The sequence below is a fragment of the Octopus bimaculoides genome, chromosome 1 (genome assembly GCF_001194135.2).
Source record: "Octopus bimaculoides isolate UCB-OBI-ISO-001 chromosome 1, ASM119413v2, whole genome shotgun sequence".
Lineage (NCBI taxonomy): Eukaryota > Metazoa > Mollusca > Cephalopoda > Octopoda > Octopodidae > Octopus > Octopus bimaculoides.
In genome coordinates this window covers 132327547-132345984 of record NC_068981.1, presented here as the reverse complement: position 1 = coordinate 132345984, position 18438 = coordinate 132327547, and the positions used below count along the sequence as shown (strand labels likewise).

The window sequence follows — 18438 nt, the reverse complement described above, 5'->3', positions numbered from 1 at the left end:
TTGCAGCCTTTCACACCCTATAATGTCATATTAAAAATAAACAATTATCATTGAAATTTCAAAGCTATGAGATAATACATGATTAATTGAAAAACTGAATATATAAGTATTGGATTTGGCAGAGTAATTTGAATGTTAAGGGGTTAAATAAAGTATATTTTATAGAATAATGCAAAGAAAACATTTAACTTAATCATATATTTTTTTATTCAATACAGTTGGTTTTTCTTTATACAATTTTTATACAAATGACTGGTTCAAAATTTTACAGTAAATTGGAAATAAAAATTTGTTAGTACTGTAAATAGATTGGAAAATTAAAGTAAATATTTGTTCTTATATAGTATGTGTGCAAACAAATTAAGAAAGTAATTGAGCACCAATATATAAGAGAAGTGAGAACACAGATACAGTCACATAATTGATATAGATGATCATGTTGGGTTAAAAAAAAAAATCATAGTACTATAAGTTGTTAGTGGGAAGTACCTGTGCTAGAGGTAGATTAAGGAAGACACGGGTTTCACTGATGAGATATTAGGATCAAAATACATAGAGATGCTATATTGCACACTTATGTGCCAACATAAAAGAATATGAGTTAAAGAAATGAAGGTGATTTTTTTCATACTGGAGATTATATATGCTTCAGTTTTTAACTAAACATTTTCTAAAACAGGAAAACTCTTAAAGTAAGAGTCATTGCAAAGATAAATAATCTGAAAAGAAATGGATTGAAATATCTAATAAGATATTGCAAAGGAATAAATTTCACAAAAAAAATTAATCAGTCTAGCTAATCAATGAAAGGTGGAGAAAACCTGTTGGAATATGAGGGTTGATATTAATTTAGAAAGATAAACTTATAACCTACTTCAAAGCATCACTTAGAAATTTGTATTTTCTCTTGCTTTTTCAAATTAGGTGTTTGAAAATATGTAACCTTTACTCTCATAGCCTTCACACAAGCAAATATGACCAGCTAACATGTACCATGCTTTTGCTGATTGTTTTCCATCCCTATGAAGTTGCAAGCAGACACAGGCTCCCTTTTGACCCTCTCACCCCTTGACCCTGCAGAAAGAAAGGGCTGCACTAGGCCTAGGTTGGTACTCAGTTTTACCTGAGTAGACTGGAGCAATTTGAAATAAAGATGTGCTACCTGATCTAAGACTTGAACTTATGTTCTTATGACTGTGATGTCAACACTGATTTTTAAGTTAAAGTGTAATCTATTCTGAATGAGGATAAAATAGCCTTTAGAATTTAACCCATTAAAGGTTATAATTCAACTATGAATATTATTTATAAAAGTTTACATTTCTTAGCTCCTATGGCCTTTTTGATTATATTTCTCCTATTATATGCAAATTTTAATGGTATACTTGGAAAATATTATAAATATGAAGTATATAATAAAAACAAAAGTTTTTATGTTATTTATATTAAATTTAAAATCTCTGTCTCCAAAATGGGACATTGGCCATTAATGAGTTAACAACTCCTTTTTCATTTCAAACATTTATAGTTGAAATAATTTCAATTGAATACAAAGGAGATTATTTCCCCCAAAAAACGCAAGTACCAACATTGCTTTGCAACCTACATGCAAAATATCGAAACCTCTATACCAGACAGCCCATTAATTAAAATAATGAAATTTAGGTAAAAAGAATAATCAATGAAGCTACTAATTGTTGACTGGAATTCCTGACCATCTAAATTTTTACTTGTTTGTTTTATAAGAGAACAAAGCTACGTTTTTGGTACCTTTTAACCCTTTGAAACTATTAATATGCTTTAGCATATTTAGACTGTACCCCCAGAAAGACACAAAATTACATGGCCACATGTGCTTATGGTTTACTAATTAGCAAAAATATTATTTTCAGCCATAAACACAAACCCATCTGGCCCATTACTTTTGCATCTTCTGAAGTAGAGTCAAATGTATTTGTGGATTCAAAAGGTCAATACACTTAAGTTAATAACTGATGATGCAATAACAGTTTTATTTTCGTATGACGTATAATAACATCTAAATGAATCAGCCATCAGTATATTGGCACTGTACATGATTTCGTAATCTCAAAGTGATAAAAAACGAAAAGTCAGCCTCAGTGGAATTTGAATTCAGAGCTTGATGGGTTGAAACTAAATACTGAGATCTAACATTTTTGATATATCACATCACCATTATTTCACTTAATTCCAATAATTATTAATTTCCACAAATCGGAAGTTTTATTCTTTAATTTAACAGGTGTAACTTTGTGGTAAGGAATTTGCTTCCCAACTACATGGTTCTGGGTTCAATGTCAGTGTGTGGCACTTTAAGCAAGTATCTTCTACTATAGCCCCAGGCTGACAAATTGACTAAAATTTTGTGAGTAGATATCATAGATGGAAACTGAAAGACATATAAATATGTGCGTGTTTTGGGGTTTATGTTCCTCACCACAGCTTGCCAACTAGTGTTGGTTTGTTTACATCCTTGTAACTTAGTGGTTTGGCAAAAAAGACCAATAGAATAAATATCAGATGTAAAAAATTTAGAACTGAGGTCAATTTGTTTGAATAAAATCTCTTCAAGGCATGACCACAGTCCAATGACTGAAACAAGTAAAAGATAAAAGATAGTCAATAGCTCAATTTAATGTTTCAAAAATATCAAGATTTAGTTAGCCATGGTCTGGTTGTTAGGTATAGAAAACAAAAATGTAGGTTGAAAAAGTTGGTTTGCGATGAAAGTATCTATATTTCTTTATAAACATAACCAAATAAAAGTATGTAGCTTGATATATTACTGAATGTCTATAAAATTTATACTATAAGAGGAATTATTTATGAACTAGTTAGTAATTATACATTTATACTAACTATATTCACAAGGAATAGAACAGCAACATTTCCTTTGTCTTTTCTCAAAGAATGTCAATAAAACACAAGCATCTTTCAACTCTTGCTTTCATTGACCTTTTTAAAGGAAATGCATGAGTCTTATCTTAGTATACCACATTAGTTGTAACTGTGTTTAATACTGGCTTTTATTTCCATATTTCATACACTCACTCGCTGAAAAAATGTTATCAATTTGAAACTGATTTTTCCAGCTAATTTAACAACATTATAGATTAGCATGTATCTACAATAGCATGTTTAGCATGTATCTGATAATGTTAATATTTGCATAAACTGTTAGATGTTCTACTTAATGATAACCATACAATCATAAAGCACAAATAGAACCTATTATCAGGTAGCTTAAATGGGGGCAAGTAGAGTAATATACTTTATCTAAGTACAAAATGTAGTATGTTGAACAGAAATCAAACTCATGCTCTAAGGGTTAGTAGTAAAAAGTAAACTAACCCCTCAGTTACTAAGCTTCCAATCTGATATATTAATATAATAAAGTTTGAGTTAATATATTTAGTACAGGAATCACTAGAAAACAAAATATAAATAATGATGTAGTGAGGTAAAATTAATATCAGTTAGTCAATAACTATTTTTCTTTCTTTTTTTATGGGAGACAACTCCAGATATGATTTGATATTATTCTGAGCTCATCATGAGTATAGCTTTCACTGTATTTATTGGAGTCTTAATGAAGGAATCACTGTATCATTGTACATCTGTTGGCACAGGAAATTATACAATTGTTTAGAAAATATACAACTCAAAAGTTGCCATCCACATGAAAAACAATAGTTAAATTAGTGTTAATATATTTAATTAAGGGACCATTGAAGAAAGAAAAAAAAAATCAAAGCAGATAGTGAAACAATACAAATGCAAAATATTGTGTACAAAGTGCAATGTTGCATGGTATTGAGACATGTATTGAATGGGAAGGCTAGGAAAAAATCAGATGAGCATATTTTGTTAGACATATGCTAACAGCATATGAATAACAGAGCAAAAGTGCACTGAGAGAAAAACTGGGAATTAGCTGTGGTGTGTAAGAGAGAAGACTTACACTAACACAGACATGTGAAGCTTATAAAGGACGACTTGGGCAAAAGTGTGAAATGATCCAGGAAGAAACCTGCTGATGTAAAATGATGATACATACATAAATTACATGCACACACAAACACATACATTACATACACACACAAACACATACATTATATACACACACATACATTATATACACACACAAACACATACATAAAGATATATGCAAACTATACATGTACAACTTGATGCAAAAATATACAGAATTTTACAAATATATACAATTTTTTTCTTTTTTTTTTAAGCATTATGTGCATATAAACATTTGTATTCGTGTTATAGCAGCACATATACTTTACACTGAAAGAAAATGTGGAGACTATTGTAGGGTTTATTGCTGTCAGAAAAGAAAGTAAACTATAGACAAGTTACTTCATCACTATCTGAGTCCTTTTGCATCTGCTTGTCTGTGAAATGTATATATGTTATTTTGTTACCTATGCCTTTGTAATCATATTGGACTGGCAAGATGTGTTGAGAAGACAAGTCATTATTCAATCTGTTAGCATATTGTTCCTTGATGTTTGCTGTTTTTGAAAGGTTTACATCTGCAAGACAAGACAGAGACTTATAACTTCGAAGGCCTCTAGCCACTAAGTTCTGCAATTCTCTTGTTGAGCGAACTGAATGGTATTGCTTTGAATTACTGCTGTTTGTTAAAACGGGAATCTCTCGTCTTAAGCTTCTCCTCTTCTCTTCTTTTCTTCTTTCATTGGAGTTAATATATCTTTTGCCTATAACAAAAACGGGCATAATTTATAAAATTTAATAAACTAGGAAGAATCTCTACTGAGAGCATAACTTAAGAAAGCAGAAAATGTTTCTAATCATTCATATAACAATGAAATTTCTGTCAAGATTTTATTTCCATTTAAATATTTTAATACAAAAAACAATTCTGGGCAAATGGGCATGAAAAGGCATCAGAATAGCAATCAAACTGACAATAAGATGAGAAAAATGTATAGCTGTGAAGATTATTTTGGTTTCCATAATAATAATAAAAAAAAAAATAAAAAAAAAATAAAAATAATAATAATAATAATAATAATAATTATCATTATTATTATTAAGGCGGCAAGCTGGCGAAACCATTAGCATGCTGTGAAAAATGCTTAGTGGCATTTCGTCTGTCTCTATGTTCTGAGTTCAAATTCCACTGAGGTTGACTTTGCCTTTCATCCTTTGAGGGTCAATAAATTAAGTACTAGTGAAACACTGAGGTCGATGTAATCGACTAGTCCCCTCCCCCAAAATTTCAGGCCTTGTATTTTTAGTAGAAAGGATTGTTATTATTTTTATCACTATTTCTATAATAGGCACAGGGCTAGCAATTTTGGGGAAGGAGTAATTTGATTACTTTGACCCTAGTTTTCAGCTGCTACTTATTTTATCACCCCAAAAGGATGACAAGCAAAGTCAACCTTGTTGGAATTTGAACTTAGAATGTAAATATGAATGAAATGCTGCTAAGCATTTTGTCTTGCATGCTAATGATTCTGCCAGCACACCACCTTAATAATAATAATAATGATAGTAATAATAACAATAATAATCCCAGAATATTTGCTCAACAGAAGTGAACATCATTGCGATACATACTCCAGAAATTGTTTTTTAGCTAAATAGACTATTAGTTTCTAATGTAAACACAAGGACTCAAATTTGGTGGATCAATATAGTATATTATGCTCATACTAATACTTAACCTACTTCACTGATTCTTATTTTATCAACCTGAGAAGGATGAAAAGCAACCATTACCCTTGTGGGATCTGAACTCAGAATATAAATAGTTATAAGTAAATACTGAAATGCCCTATCACTGATGACTATCCATCACCCTAAACCAGAACAAAATAGTAAAAAAAAAACAAATGATGCTGAAGCTTACTAATATTTAGAGGTGATAAACCCTGCTGTATTTGAAATTCTTAGTATTGATCAATACATTATTTTAGTAATATCAATACATTAATGTATGTTTATACAGTACTCAGCCTCTTATCAGATTTCCAGAAATCTAGGAATACTGTGCAATATTGTGCAATATTCAATACCCTCTATTTAGTAAACAGACCATATCTAAAGTTGGCTAATTTGCATACAATGTATTTAAAATAGTTTTATTCTTTACTGTTTTAAGTGAATTGATAATGACTAGACATACTCTGTTTTAGAAGTATATTAATTTGTATCTGTAGCTGTTAAATAAAATCATGTTCTTTACTTTTCTTTGCTTGATACAGCATGGTATATTAAAAGAATGTCAAGTGTATTAATAAATATCAAACCGACCCTGGTTTAGAAGTATATTAGTTTGAATCTGTTAAATACAATTTAGCTATTTACTTTTCAATAGTTTATTTTTTAAATTTTAAGTATATATTGAGACTATCGCCAAAGAAAAAAAAGAAAAAAGAAAGGAAAATCCAGAAATCTGAGACACTTTTGATCCCAAGTTTGCTGGATAAATGGTCCAGTACTTGCTGCACACACAGTCATTAAGAATCAATACAAGTTGAAATGACCGAAAGATAGAACTTACTTCCATATCGAGATCCTGCAGAAAAGGCTCCTTGTTTAAACTTGGTGTAAGATCTTCTAGTTTGGGAAGATTTCAGAGCATTTAATCCACCAGATGATGTAGAATCAGAATCTGTCTGCTGGTAAATGGCACTCATTGAGAAAGATTTAGAATCAGCTGTTAATTGGTTACTGCCAAATGACTTCTCCAGAGCTTTCTAATAATATAAAAGAAAATTGGAAATCATTTTAATTGTAAATTCTATCAGAGGCCAAAAATAACGAGAACATTTATTTACATCAATTTATATGAAAATAGAGAAATGATCTAGACAACATGAAAGAAAACAAGCTAAAAAGTTAATAAATTGATTATATGTATTCAAGAGAGATTTCTTTTTGCTATTTTTACATTTCTTCAATATCAATGTGGATAGGTTACTTTTTGACAAATTTATTTTCATATTGTTAAAGCCATTACTTTTTAACAGGATGTACTTTCTACAGTTAACCAGTGAAATGTGAACTGAATTAGTTCTAAATGGCTGAGTATTCCACAGACATGTGTATCTTTAATGTAATCCCCATGCAGAATGGCATGACATGGTGTTACAAGGCTGTATTTTTAAATTACAGATACAGTTACAATTAAGAGGCTTCCAAACATTTTTCATCAACCTAATTGCACTCACTAAGTAAGGGTCAATACTTGCTACAGAAGTGACACGTGTTCAAGATCTCATGCAGACGGATGGAATCCTAGACTTGATGGGATCCTTAACTGTTCGTCTATACTGGACTTATATATGTATATACTTTGGATAACCTACAATAATAACAAACAATGAGACCACCTACAAATTTGAAATGTGGTATCTCAAATTCTTATGTCTATCTGTTCAAATTCTTTCTTGCTAAACTTCCACTCCCCAGAGAGTTAATGTGCAGACATGGCTGTATGGTAAGAAGGTTGCTCCCAACCACATGGTTCCAGGCTCAGTACCACTGTGTGGCACCTTGGGCAAGTGTCTTCTGCTATAGCCTTGGGTCAAGCAAAACCTTGTGAATGGATTTGGTAGACAGAAATAGAAAGAAGTCAGTCATATATAATAACCCTATGTGTGTGTGTCTTTGTATTTGTTTGTTCCCCACCACCATTTGACAACTGGTGTTGGTGTGTTTATGTCCCCATAACTTTGCAGTTTGGCAAAAGAAACCAATAGAATAAGTATCAGGCTTTAAAATAAAAAATACACCCTAGGGTCTATTTGTTCAACTAAAACCCTTCAAGGCATGGCTGCAGCCAAGTGACTGAAACAAGTAAAAGATATGCTACTACTACTACTACTGAAGCCTAAGTGCTCCCATGTAATGAGTTACCTTTAGTTTGATTGTAAACTATTCAACTAAATTATAATTAATCAATATTGTCAAAACTAAAGTCAGAATTGTTTACACAGAAGTAAGAAAAAAGAATGCATTCTTTGAAGACATGTGACACTAGAATCAAAATATTATCAAGAAGTCTCTGATACATACCTTGAAATGCTGGGCAAAATCACTGAAGTAACTAAAAAACAGACCCGGATCAATTATCTTGTAATTCTCACCAAATTTGGAGCAGATATCTTTGTAACTTTCTTCCATCAATTTAAATGATTCCCATACAGTATGCATCTCTGTTGTTGCCATGTTATAGAATGTGTATGAACAGTTAAGGCGTCATAATTATAACAAGATGAAGGTAGCAAGCTGGCAGGATCATTACCAAGCAGACAAAATGCTTTGCAGCATTTCTTCCCGCTCTTTAAGATTCTGTGCTCAAATCCTGCCAAGATTCGATTAACCTTTCATTCTTCCGGGGGTCAATAAAATAAAATACCAACACCAGTCAAATACTGGGGTCGATGTAATTGATTTACCTTCTTCTAAAATTGCTGGTCTTGTGTCAAAATTATAAAGATGAACATAAGCCTTCTCAAATATTTGAAGCAAAATCAACAGTAGAAAAACTTATGTACATTTGCTAACATTTTCAAGTGCATTATTTAATGGTCTCTTTGAAGTAACAAGTACCTAACCAGCTACATGGTTTTATAACTTAGAGTGGCTACTTATGTATTTTCGTCTTGTGAATTTTAATTTCTTTTAAACCAGGCCACTTAAAACAATAACTAGTTTCAAGATACAAAATTATGTCATTTTGAAGAGTTCAAATTTAAATTGAAACCTTCTATCATAAATTTATGTAAGGATCTTTTGCTAGAAAATGATTATTATTTTGATTGATGTGCATAGATATCTAGTTGGTTTGTCTGAAATAACTTGGAGAATGTTGTCTGTAGGAATATGTTGGGAAGAAGTAAAATATTTTTCATACAACTCTGAATGAAACTGAATTAAATGATATAAAGTGGCTGTAATGAGGAGAACTTGTTTCTTAAACATAGATAATACAACAGAATGGCTACACTGAGGTCTCATTATGCATTTGATGCAAAGAAAACATTGAACTAAAATTTGAAACATACACCACACACACACGTTTTGCCAAAAAGGATATTTCAAGCGTTTCATTGATAGATGTATTTTTCTCCCTCTCAAACTTCATCAGATCGATTCCTTTTCTCAAGGTAAATATATCTACAGCAATGGATTGATATGAAGCTGAAATATATAAAAGAAAAAAATATATAAAAACATTAAATGTTTTTTTTTAGGTGCATTTATTTGCCAAGTGATCTGACCTGAAAATGTGTGTTGGATCTAAAACAATTGCCTCGTGGTAGAATGTGTCTTACTATCATAAATCTAGACCATAGTATTTACTTTTATTTTATAATCATTTTGTAAACATAATATATAGTACTGGACCTCTTATCCAGCTTCCAGAAATCTAGAATTTCCAGTATTTCTTCATTGTTTTACTTTCTCTTTTCTATAACAGTTGGCTCCCACCCAGTTAACACATATTACATCTTCCCTGTTCATTACTCTTGTACTATCATCTGCCTGTCTTGATTTCAACAAATAATAGTAACAATCGAGATAAAGACGAAGTTATATCCCTTCAAAACCGTAACGTTTACAACATAAAATAAAGATAGATGCAGCACAAAGGTTATTAATGTGCAATTTTGTATGTGTGTTTGGGACACTGAACTTCATTTAATTTCTTACAACTTTTATAATGTCTGGTATCATTTTACAGTAGCTGATTCGTCTCATAATATCTGTGTTCAAATTCCGCAGAGGCCCACTTTGCCTTTCACCCTTTCAGGGTCGATAAAATAAGCACGAGTTGAACACCGTGGTTGATGTAATCGACTTACCCCTCAACTAAAAATTACCGGCCTTGTGCCAAAATTTGAAATCACTATCTGTGCTACTTCTATTTTATTAAACTCTTATAAAAATAATCATATACAAAAATTCATCAAAGCTCTCAGGTCTTAATATTTATTCCCTAAAATATTTATCATCTTTTTAATCAGAACATATAAAGCTCACCTGATCTCTTTATGTGCAAGTCAATATCATCATACCAGAATATTAATGTTGGATAATAGCAACAAATGATATCAACAAGATATTCCAGGAGAGTTTGATTGTTGTCCTTGGATTTTATCTGACACAACTGCAAAACAAAGGAATAACTTTATTAAAAATATCAAAGGCACTGCAGATAAAACACACACACACACACACACACTACGTAAACTGTTAGCCAGAAATGAAATAAACTTAACTTTCTTTCAAACAAGCTATATGACACCTATCATAACACAATCTTTGACTGGTACAAATTTCTCTTACACCTGAATTCCCGAGGAAAGAAAAAGGACTGGAAAAACATCTTTCAACTTACTTTTGTTAATGATTCCAGTTTAAAACCATTAATACAACCTCTCTTGGAACTGTTCATGTAGTTACCGAATGCCAAAATAATCTATTTATGGAAAAGAACAATATTATAAACTTTTCAACAAATAATAAGTTATGAGAATATAAGTAAAATGATTATTTTTTTTTTAAATCAAAACAAGCAGAAAGGTATCTACTTTGGTGATAAAATAAGCTCTTTTTTAAGAAACTAATGCATAATGATAATTATAAAAATCAACTGATTGGTTAATTCAAAAGACAGTGGTCCTGTTTGGACAACATTAGGTAAATTGAATACTCAAAAACAAAGATTTAAACTCCTAAAATACTAAGTACATTATGAATAAATGCATAAACTAACATACATATTTATGCATACATGAAAGAACAAAAAACCTTACCAAAATTGGACAAATGGTGTATCATTCACACTAAGTTATTACAAAAATTTTGTGTGTGAAACCAGAATTTTTGTAATAACTGTGGTGTTATGAGCCAGGGTGTGTTGTAGGGAAGGACCAGAAATGAGGGAGTACGCATGTCCTGTTGGAAGTGGGGCCTGTGGGTCCCATTGGAAGGGCCACGGTGAGCATGCGGGGTCGGCGAGGCATGAGCAGTCAGTTGGCAGTGGACAGGGTATGAGAGCAGACAGAGCACATGAACGTTGTAAGCGACTCCTTCCACGTAGATAGACAGTACGGTGGCAGACAGAGCACGTGGACATTGTAAGTGACCCTTCCAGATAGACTACTGTAATTCTTTCTCTGCTTCTGTCTTTTTGTCCTTCACATGACAAGCTATTTTGGCTGTCGGCAAAGGTGGTCATAAGCCACCTGAAGAATTTCAGGCTAACTGCCAAACCACCGGAGGCAATGGAAGGAGGAGCTGCACTGGGACTCAAGCTACAGAGAGACAAGACTGGCATGTTGGTGTGTCAGAGAGGGAATGGGATGCCCATAAAAAAAGCAAAAAAAAAAAAAACTTAAATACCTCAAAAATTTTCTTCAGTTTTGCATTATCTGCTAGAGATTTTGAACATTCAGTGATTTTAGTAATTTGCTGAAAAAAAAAACAAAAAAGCATGCAGTTTTCATAATATTGTGCCATGTTTCACTATATTGCATCTGGGTTTCAATATACAAAAGAAACTGGACTTTAGAGTGGATTCAAATCAAACAGAATATTTTTTTCAATTTGTTACTGCAAGGACATTCTAAGTTTACATTAGTTTTTGTTAATTCTAAGCTTACATTACTTTTTGGCTCATTAATCCATATTTAACTCTAGCATCTTAACCATGCATATCAGGCCCAAATATTCTACCTGTTTTATATTCAAGACCAACAAGACCCAGCCTCTCAAACCTACTCTGTAATGTCATTGTAAAAATAATCAGTCACATTATTGAAATCTCGAAGTTACAAGATAATGCATGATTAATTCAAAACAATGTGAATAAATAGGTATTACATTTGACAGAGTAATCTGAATGCTAAAGAGTTAATTCTTTAGTACCTAAGGCTCTTAGAAGTGACTGTTATATGCACTATATCATAAATTTATCATATTCTAAAGATGGTACACATATAATGAAATATTTGAATAGGGTATCATCTTAATACTTGACAGTTTAATGAGATTGAATTTGCTCAGTTTGAATAAGAAAATAAGCTGAAAAATTCATTTAGTACATTACATGATTATTACTTAATATTTCTTGTAATGTTATTGGTCTGTATATGATTAACAGAAAACTTAATGACTACTGAGGAGTCCCCAAGTACAGTGGTTCCCAATCCTTTTTGTACTCCACAGACTCGGTTTATGCAAGACAATTTCTCCACAGATCAGGGATCATGAACATAATTAAACACAATAAAGTGCATAATATATAATTTAATTATTACATATATAATGCATATATATTACATATATAATACATATAAATTGCAAAATCACACTGCAGAATGCAATAGTCACTAAAATAGAAATAAAATTTTAAAGTTTATTCTTTCTATGCGGTCTGGTACCAAATGATCCTTGTCTGATCTACAGCCTAGTAGTTGACAGCCATCTGCCCTAGCAGATAGTTTGTACAAGGGATAAAATAATATTATCATAATTTTTAGTGGAATTAGAAGTTCAAATTTGAAATATAGAAATAACAAAGAAGATGCAAATGAAGTCAGAATGTGTCAAATGTATAGATTATTTTACACATTTTCAACAATTAAGATTTTACATTTAATATTAAGGCAGTTACTTACTGGTTTCAGGTTGTTGACAATATCTGGGTACTGTCCCATGAAAGTCATCACTTTCAATTTGTTCTCTACTCTATCAATGTGAGACAACTGCAAGAAAACAATTAGTTAAGATATTTAAAACAAAATCAATTATAATTAGGGTAACTGTTGAATTTATAGGAAATTTTATAAAAAATTTACATTTTACACGAAACATAGGCACAGGCATGGCTGTGTGGTAAGAAATTTGCTTCCCAACCATATGATTATGGGTTCATGGCACCTTGGGCAAATGTCTTCTACTATAGTGTCAGGCTGGAGTTCGTCAACAGAAACTGAAAGAAGCCCATCTTGTGTGGGGGTGGGGTGGGGTGGGGTGGGGGGTGTCTCTATGTTAGTGGTTATTGCTCATTGCTATTTGGCAACTGGTGTTGGTTTCATTACATACCTGTAACTTAGAGGTTTGGCAAAAGAGACTGATAGATTAAGTGCCAGACTTTAAAAACTTAAAGAAGCCCATCGTACATATGTGTGTGTGTGTATGTGTCCCCACTACCACCACCACTTGACAACAGGTGTAGGGATGTTTACATTCCCATAACTTAGTAATTCAGCAAGAGAGACAGATAGAATAAGTTCCAGACTTAAAAGAATAAGTACTGGGTGCAATTTGTTTGACTACAGCCTTTATGGTGGTGCTTCAGCATGGCCACAGTTCAATGACTGAAACAAGTTAAAGGCTTATCTTTACATTATTTGATGTAAAATTTTGTTTCAATATGCAAAATATTTCCAATACAAGGATATTAGGTAAATTAAACATGTAAATATACATATTCCGTGTGTGTTTGCAAAATATAAATACATTTTGTAATATTTACAGTATTACTGTGATAAGCATTTTGAGTAAAAAATGTCATTTAAGGTTATTATGAGTTTAGAAACTTTACTTTAGCAAAGTATAGATAAACCATGTTTTACAAATTATTTAGCTCAAGGAAAAGAGTAGTGTTTGTATTCTTTACAGGCCTCTACAGACTGGTGACAATGGTACTTTGAGGTTAGCACCATGTTTAACTTGACCTGAATACCAATCCTTCTAGAATTGGTAGGAAGATAGTTCTAGAGGTTAGCAGTTACAGCACTGGGCAAATTGTCTAGTAAGGGGTGTGCAGTATTAGACTCATTTTTGTTTTTAAAAGAAGGTAAGAGATGACTGTACTGACTGGGTTTTGATAGTACATAGTTTCTTCATTTGAGGAAGTAGGAACCATTATAGTAATAGTACAAGAGATGGTCAGTCAGTCATCAAGTGGTTTGCTAATTTATTGGATAATCTTTTTTTTTTCTTGATGTCATCTAAATTGTTTGAGTGTAATGTAACAGATAACCCATCTTGAATGTATGATATGTAAATAGTACTCTTTGTCAAATATCAGGAACTGTTCAAAGCTGAAGCATTTTCTTGCCATGAATATGAAACTTAGCTTTTGAAGTATAGTTTTGACTGATATCATTGACGTGCAGTTATAATGAAAAAAAATTGCTAAAGATTGTAAGGTCTTACGTAAAGTATGAGGGTTTTAGTTTAATCTTTATCATGAGTAATGAAGGTGTTATGCTGCAGACAATATTTCTTTGATATATGGAATTATTGAGTCTTGGTGTTATTGGTAAAAATAAAAAAAAACACAGTCTTATGTTTCAATACATTTAGAGTAGATGCCCATAACCAGCTCACCACTTTCTGCAAGTTCTTCGATCATAAGATTGGAGATAGCTCTGAGATATACTTCTACAGAAATTTAATAGGAATACCATCAGGCCTGAGTACTATGTTGGGCTGAAGTGATCCAAGGAACTTTCACACTTGTTAATTAAAAGCAAGAGTGAAGATAAAAAAGAGAACTTTGAGAATGGCTTGTTGCATATGAGCAACAAATATGGTAGCTTTAAGAGCAGGTTTGTTGTTTTCAGAGTTATGTTGGTTGAAGAATGGCCGGAAGAAGGATTCTACATGGTTAATATTGATCCTGTGGCTGAGGAATCAAGAAGCCTGACTACAATATGGGAAGTAAGAGACAGTTTTAAGTGAAACAAGAGAGCCTGTTATACACAATGGCATCCTTTGCCTTCGTAATGATAATTTTACAAGCATTAAAATGGTCCTTAGATGGTGATAATCATTTTGTTACATACAGAAAGTCATATTTCTTTGACACAATATTACTGAGATCAGTTTTTAATTAATTATTCATCAACAAACAAGTTACTTATCATGTACATTTTTTTTATTATATTGATAAAATTGAAACCTACCTGATACATAAGCTGTTCTGACATGTCCAAAGTGAAATAGTCTTTGGAATATCTGGAAAGAATCTTTGCCTGAAAAGGAAGAAGTAAAATAATAACTGATAAGTACAATAAGCACGAAGACCATATAAAATGTATAACAATGATAAAAGCCCTCACTTGGTCGTCAAAAATATTGTCACAGTTCCTCCATAAACACGAGCAATGATTTATTTCATGTATTTAGTAGTGTATTGCAAAAATAACAATGTATTTCTCCTTATAATCAGTTTACATAACAATAACAGCCACTATTTTTTGTACATTTTACTGTCTTAGTTTCAGTAAAATACAAAGTGACATTGTTTTAATACCTTTCAACTGTACTATTCTCAAACAAATATATATATAGATAGAACTGATCATATTTCTTTTGTAGTGATGCAAGTTGAAACTTCTGACCATATTGCAATGAAAGAATAAAGCAAAAGCTCCTACTGTGCTTGTAATATTGTGTTCTACCTCACACATACATGGTGTGTATGTGTGAGTGTATGCTGTTTTTGCTATAGTTGTAACAATCAAATCTTTTATATATTTCGAACTACGGTACTCAATGTATCCATTCTTTCTTAATAATAGAGTGTGATGTGATGGAAATCTGACTGCTATTTCTAGCTGGTTGACCGACCAGCATGGAGGTTCATTTGTCAGCTCAATAGGTGTGTTCAGTAGAAATTACTATATAACTGAAGCTAAGAATGCATAAATATGGAAAAAAATACAATAAAGCTTACTTCATCTTTGGTAGGCACATATTTTAATAGAAGTTCCGCATAGTCTCCATGGAGACTTTTGGTGTCATATTTGTCAATATATTCACGTATTTGATGGGCAGAATGACCAATCTTTCTTTGAGTTATAACTGTAAAAGAGGAGTTGAAGAAAGGCAAAGGTTAAACATACACAAAAGGAAAATGTCACATCAAGAATCTTGCAAATCATGAGCCTCAACCAGGATAGCAACATGTTGAAAAACACTATATTTTGTTGTTTAAGAATCCGCATGTGGCCTGCATAAACTCATACAATGCACGAAGAATAGAGAGGTTGTGTACTCCCCACAGACAAGTCCAGCAGAACATCGATAGACAACCTGCCAAACTACATCCAGGCAATGCAATCGTACATCTCCAGCATAAGAGAAACAACATCACAAGTGCATGAGGAGAGAGAAAAGATCCTCAATGCTCACATGATGATGTGGTCAAACATTCGAGGACTAAAGAAACACATGGCCAACAATTTCCAAGCTGTAGCTAATGACATTCCACTGATGTATGGACTTCACAATCTGTTTCAACACACAATTTCACATCAAAAATCTTATTTAAAGAACATTTCAAAACAGCCTGCCAAACTACATCCACACAATACAATCTGACATCACCAACATGAAAGAAACATTAGTATTTTTTTAATTGCTTACTATTGAATTCATCATCATCATCATCATTTTAATGTCCACTTTTCCATGCTTGTATAGGTTGGACAGAATTTGTCGAGGTAGATTTTTAACAGCCGGATACCTTTCCTGTCACAAACCCTCATCTGTTTCCAAGTAAGGTAGTATTTGATTTGGCATGTTTACACAGAAGATTGGAAATGAAAGAAATGCTTGCATGATGGTGACATTCATTTACAACTACCATACGAAGTCAAAGCAAGGAGACAGTAACACACACACACGACAGACTTCCATGCAGGGCTATAGTTGAGGATATTGACCCAAGATGCCACACAGTAGGACTAAATTCTTTATCTTTTAAAAAAATAGATAGCATGATGTTATTTGAGGGTATTTAGCTGCTATCAAACAAAATATGCATCTAATAAGTTGTGTCTTCAAAAGACTGAAATTGTAAAACTAATGTAAAATATACAAAAATAACATACCTAAATTTCTCGCACGATGATTATCCAACACCTTCAGTCTGTTTTTCAATTTGCGAACAGCTATTAAAACAAATAAAAACAGTTTTCATGAAGTAATAAAATTAGTACAGTATGTCCTCAGTCTATTTGACTGAAACTACCAAAAGAAAAAGTAAATAAGAATATTGTTTGAAATTCAAACTAATTAGTTGATTTTAAAAATTAAGTCCTAATGAAGAAAAGGGTAAAATAGTATAATACAAAGAAGCTATTAAAATATACATCTGAATATGTTTGATATTCTTCTGAAATAGTTATGTGAGTTATTTCCCTTGGCACAATTACAATTTTATATGCGCAACTAAATTGTAATTATTTCCCCTTCTTAACATAACTTACGATCCTGTGCAATGTTATGGTAGTCACGTTTATATATATATCAGTCACAAATAAAGTATTCTTCATTTCCTATTAATAATACCATTCGTATCTAGGATGATTAATAGGTATATTAAATCGACCCCAATACTTGACTGGGATCGATTTATTTAAAGAACTACATAAGAACGAAAGGCAAAGTTGACAAACCAAGGTTTAACTTTCCTTCCATTTGAAAGCCGAAAATTTATCATTAACAGTTATACAAACTTTCTTAAGGCATATAATAGAAATAATAATAATAAGCAGAAAACATACACATGTTTCAACAAAATGCTGAAATAATTACATAATAGTTGTAGAACAAATGAAATCATACACTTTACCTCATCAGTGTACCCATAATAATACCTATACACACACACACACACACACACACACACACACACACGAAGTAACTTATACTGAAATTGAAAAAGTTAACTAGAATAATTTGTAATACTCACATTTAAAAGATCGGTTGAAGGCATTGTTATTATTATTAGAAATCTGGAATTTGCTTTCAAAATCAGAGAAATCAATTTCTTTGTATATGACATCGTCACTGAGTTCCTGAAACAATACATAAAATATTACTCAGCTTCCACAGAAAACCTGTCTTCTCTTTCTTCTGTCCTACCATCCATTATCCATTTCCTGAGCTAAATATATTTGATAACTTTATTGATAGGTGTTATTTTTCTCAGATTGGGCACATTTTTGCATAAACTAGCTAAATAGCTAAAGATAAATCTTTTTGCATCCAAAATAAACCATATGGCAAAGTATATAAATGGAGAAGATAGAGACACTTGACCCAACTTCAGAGTCCAAAGACTTACGAAGGAAGTATATTTCTATACAGGTGCCAGGTTATTACTCTTTTACTTGTTTCAGCCATTTGACTGCGGCCATGCTGGAGCACTGCCTTTAGTCGAGAAAATCAACCCCGGGACTTATTCTTTGTAAGCCTAGTACTTATTCTATCGGTCTCTTTTGCCAAACTGCTATGTGATGGGGACATAAACACACCAGCATCGGTTGTCAAGCAATGCTAGGGGGACAAACACAGGCACACAAACACATACACACACACACACACACACACACA

At 32.2% G+C, this 18438-nt stretch overlaps 1 protein-coding gene across 3 annotated transcripts in view; it reads right to left on the bottom strand.

Annotated features, from left to right (window-relative positions):
- Positions 1 to 183: 183 nt before the first annotated feature.
- LOC106881506 (formin-like protein 3) overlaps positions 184 to 18438 on the bottom strand; it is a 78721-nt gene continuing 60466 nt past the window's right edge. For all 3 annotated transcript variants that reach the window (XM_052970744.1, XM_014931916.2, XM_014931918.2), the window contains exons 16-27: positions 17795 to 17900; positions 16932 to 16991; positions 15773 to 15900; positions 15000 to 15068; positions 12702 to 12788; positions 11425 to 11493; positions 10418 to 10498; positions 10060 to 10186; positions 9113 to 9216; positions 8089 to 8253; positions 6572 to 6767; positions 184 to 4757 (exon numbers count right to left, since the gene is read on the bottom strand). In XM_052970744.1, the coding sequence (XP_052826704.1) occupies positions 4381 to 4757; positions 6572 to 6767; positions 8089 to 8253; positions 9113 to 9216; positions 10060 to 10186; positions 10418 to 10498; positions 11425 to 11493; positions 12702 to 12788; positions 15000 to 15068; positions 15773 to 15900; positions 16932 to 16991; positions 17795 to 17900 (1569 nt within the window). In that variant the 3' untranslated portion in view covers positions 184 to 4380. The remainder of the gene's footprint in view (positions 4758 to 6571; positions 6768 to 8088; positions 8254 to 9112; positions 9217 to 10059; positions 10187 to 10417; positions 10499 to 11424; positions 11494 to 12701; positions 12789 to 14999; positions 15069 to 15772; positions 15901 to 16931; positions 16992 to 17794; positions 17901 to 18438) is intronic.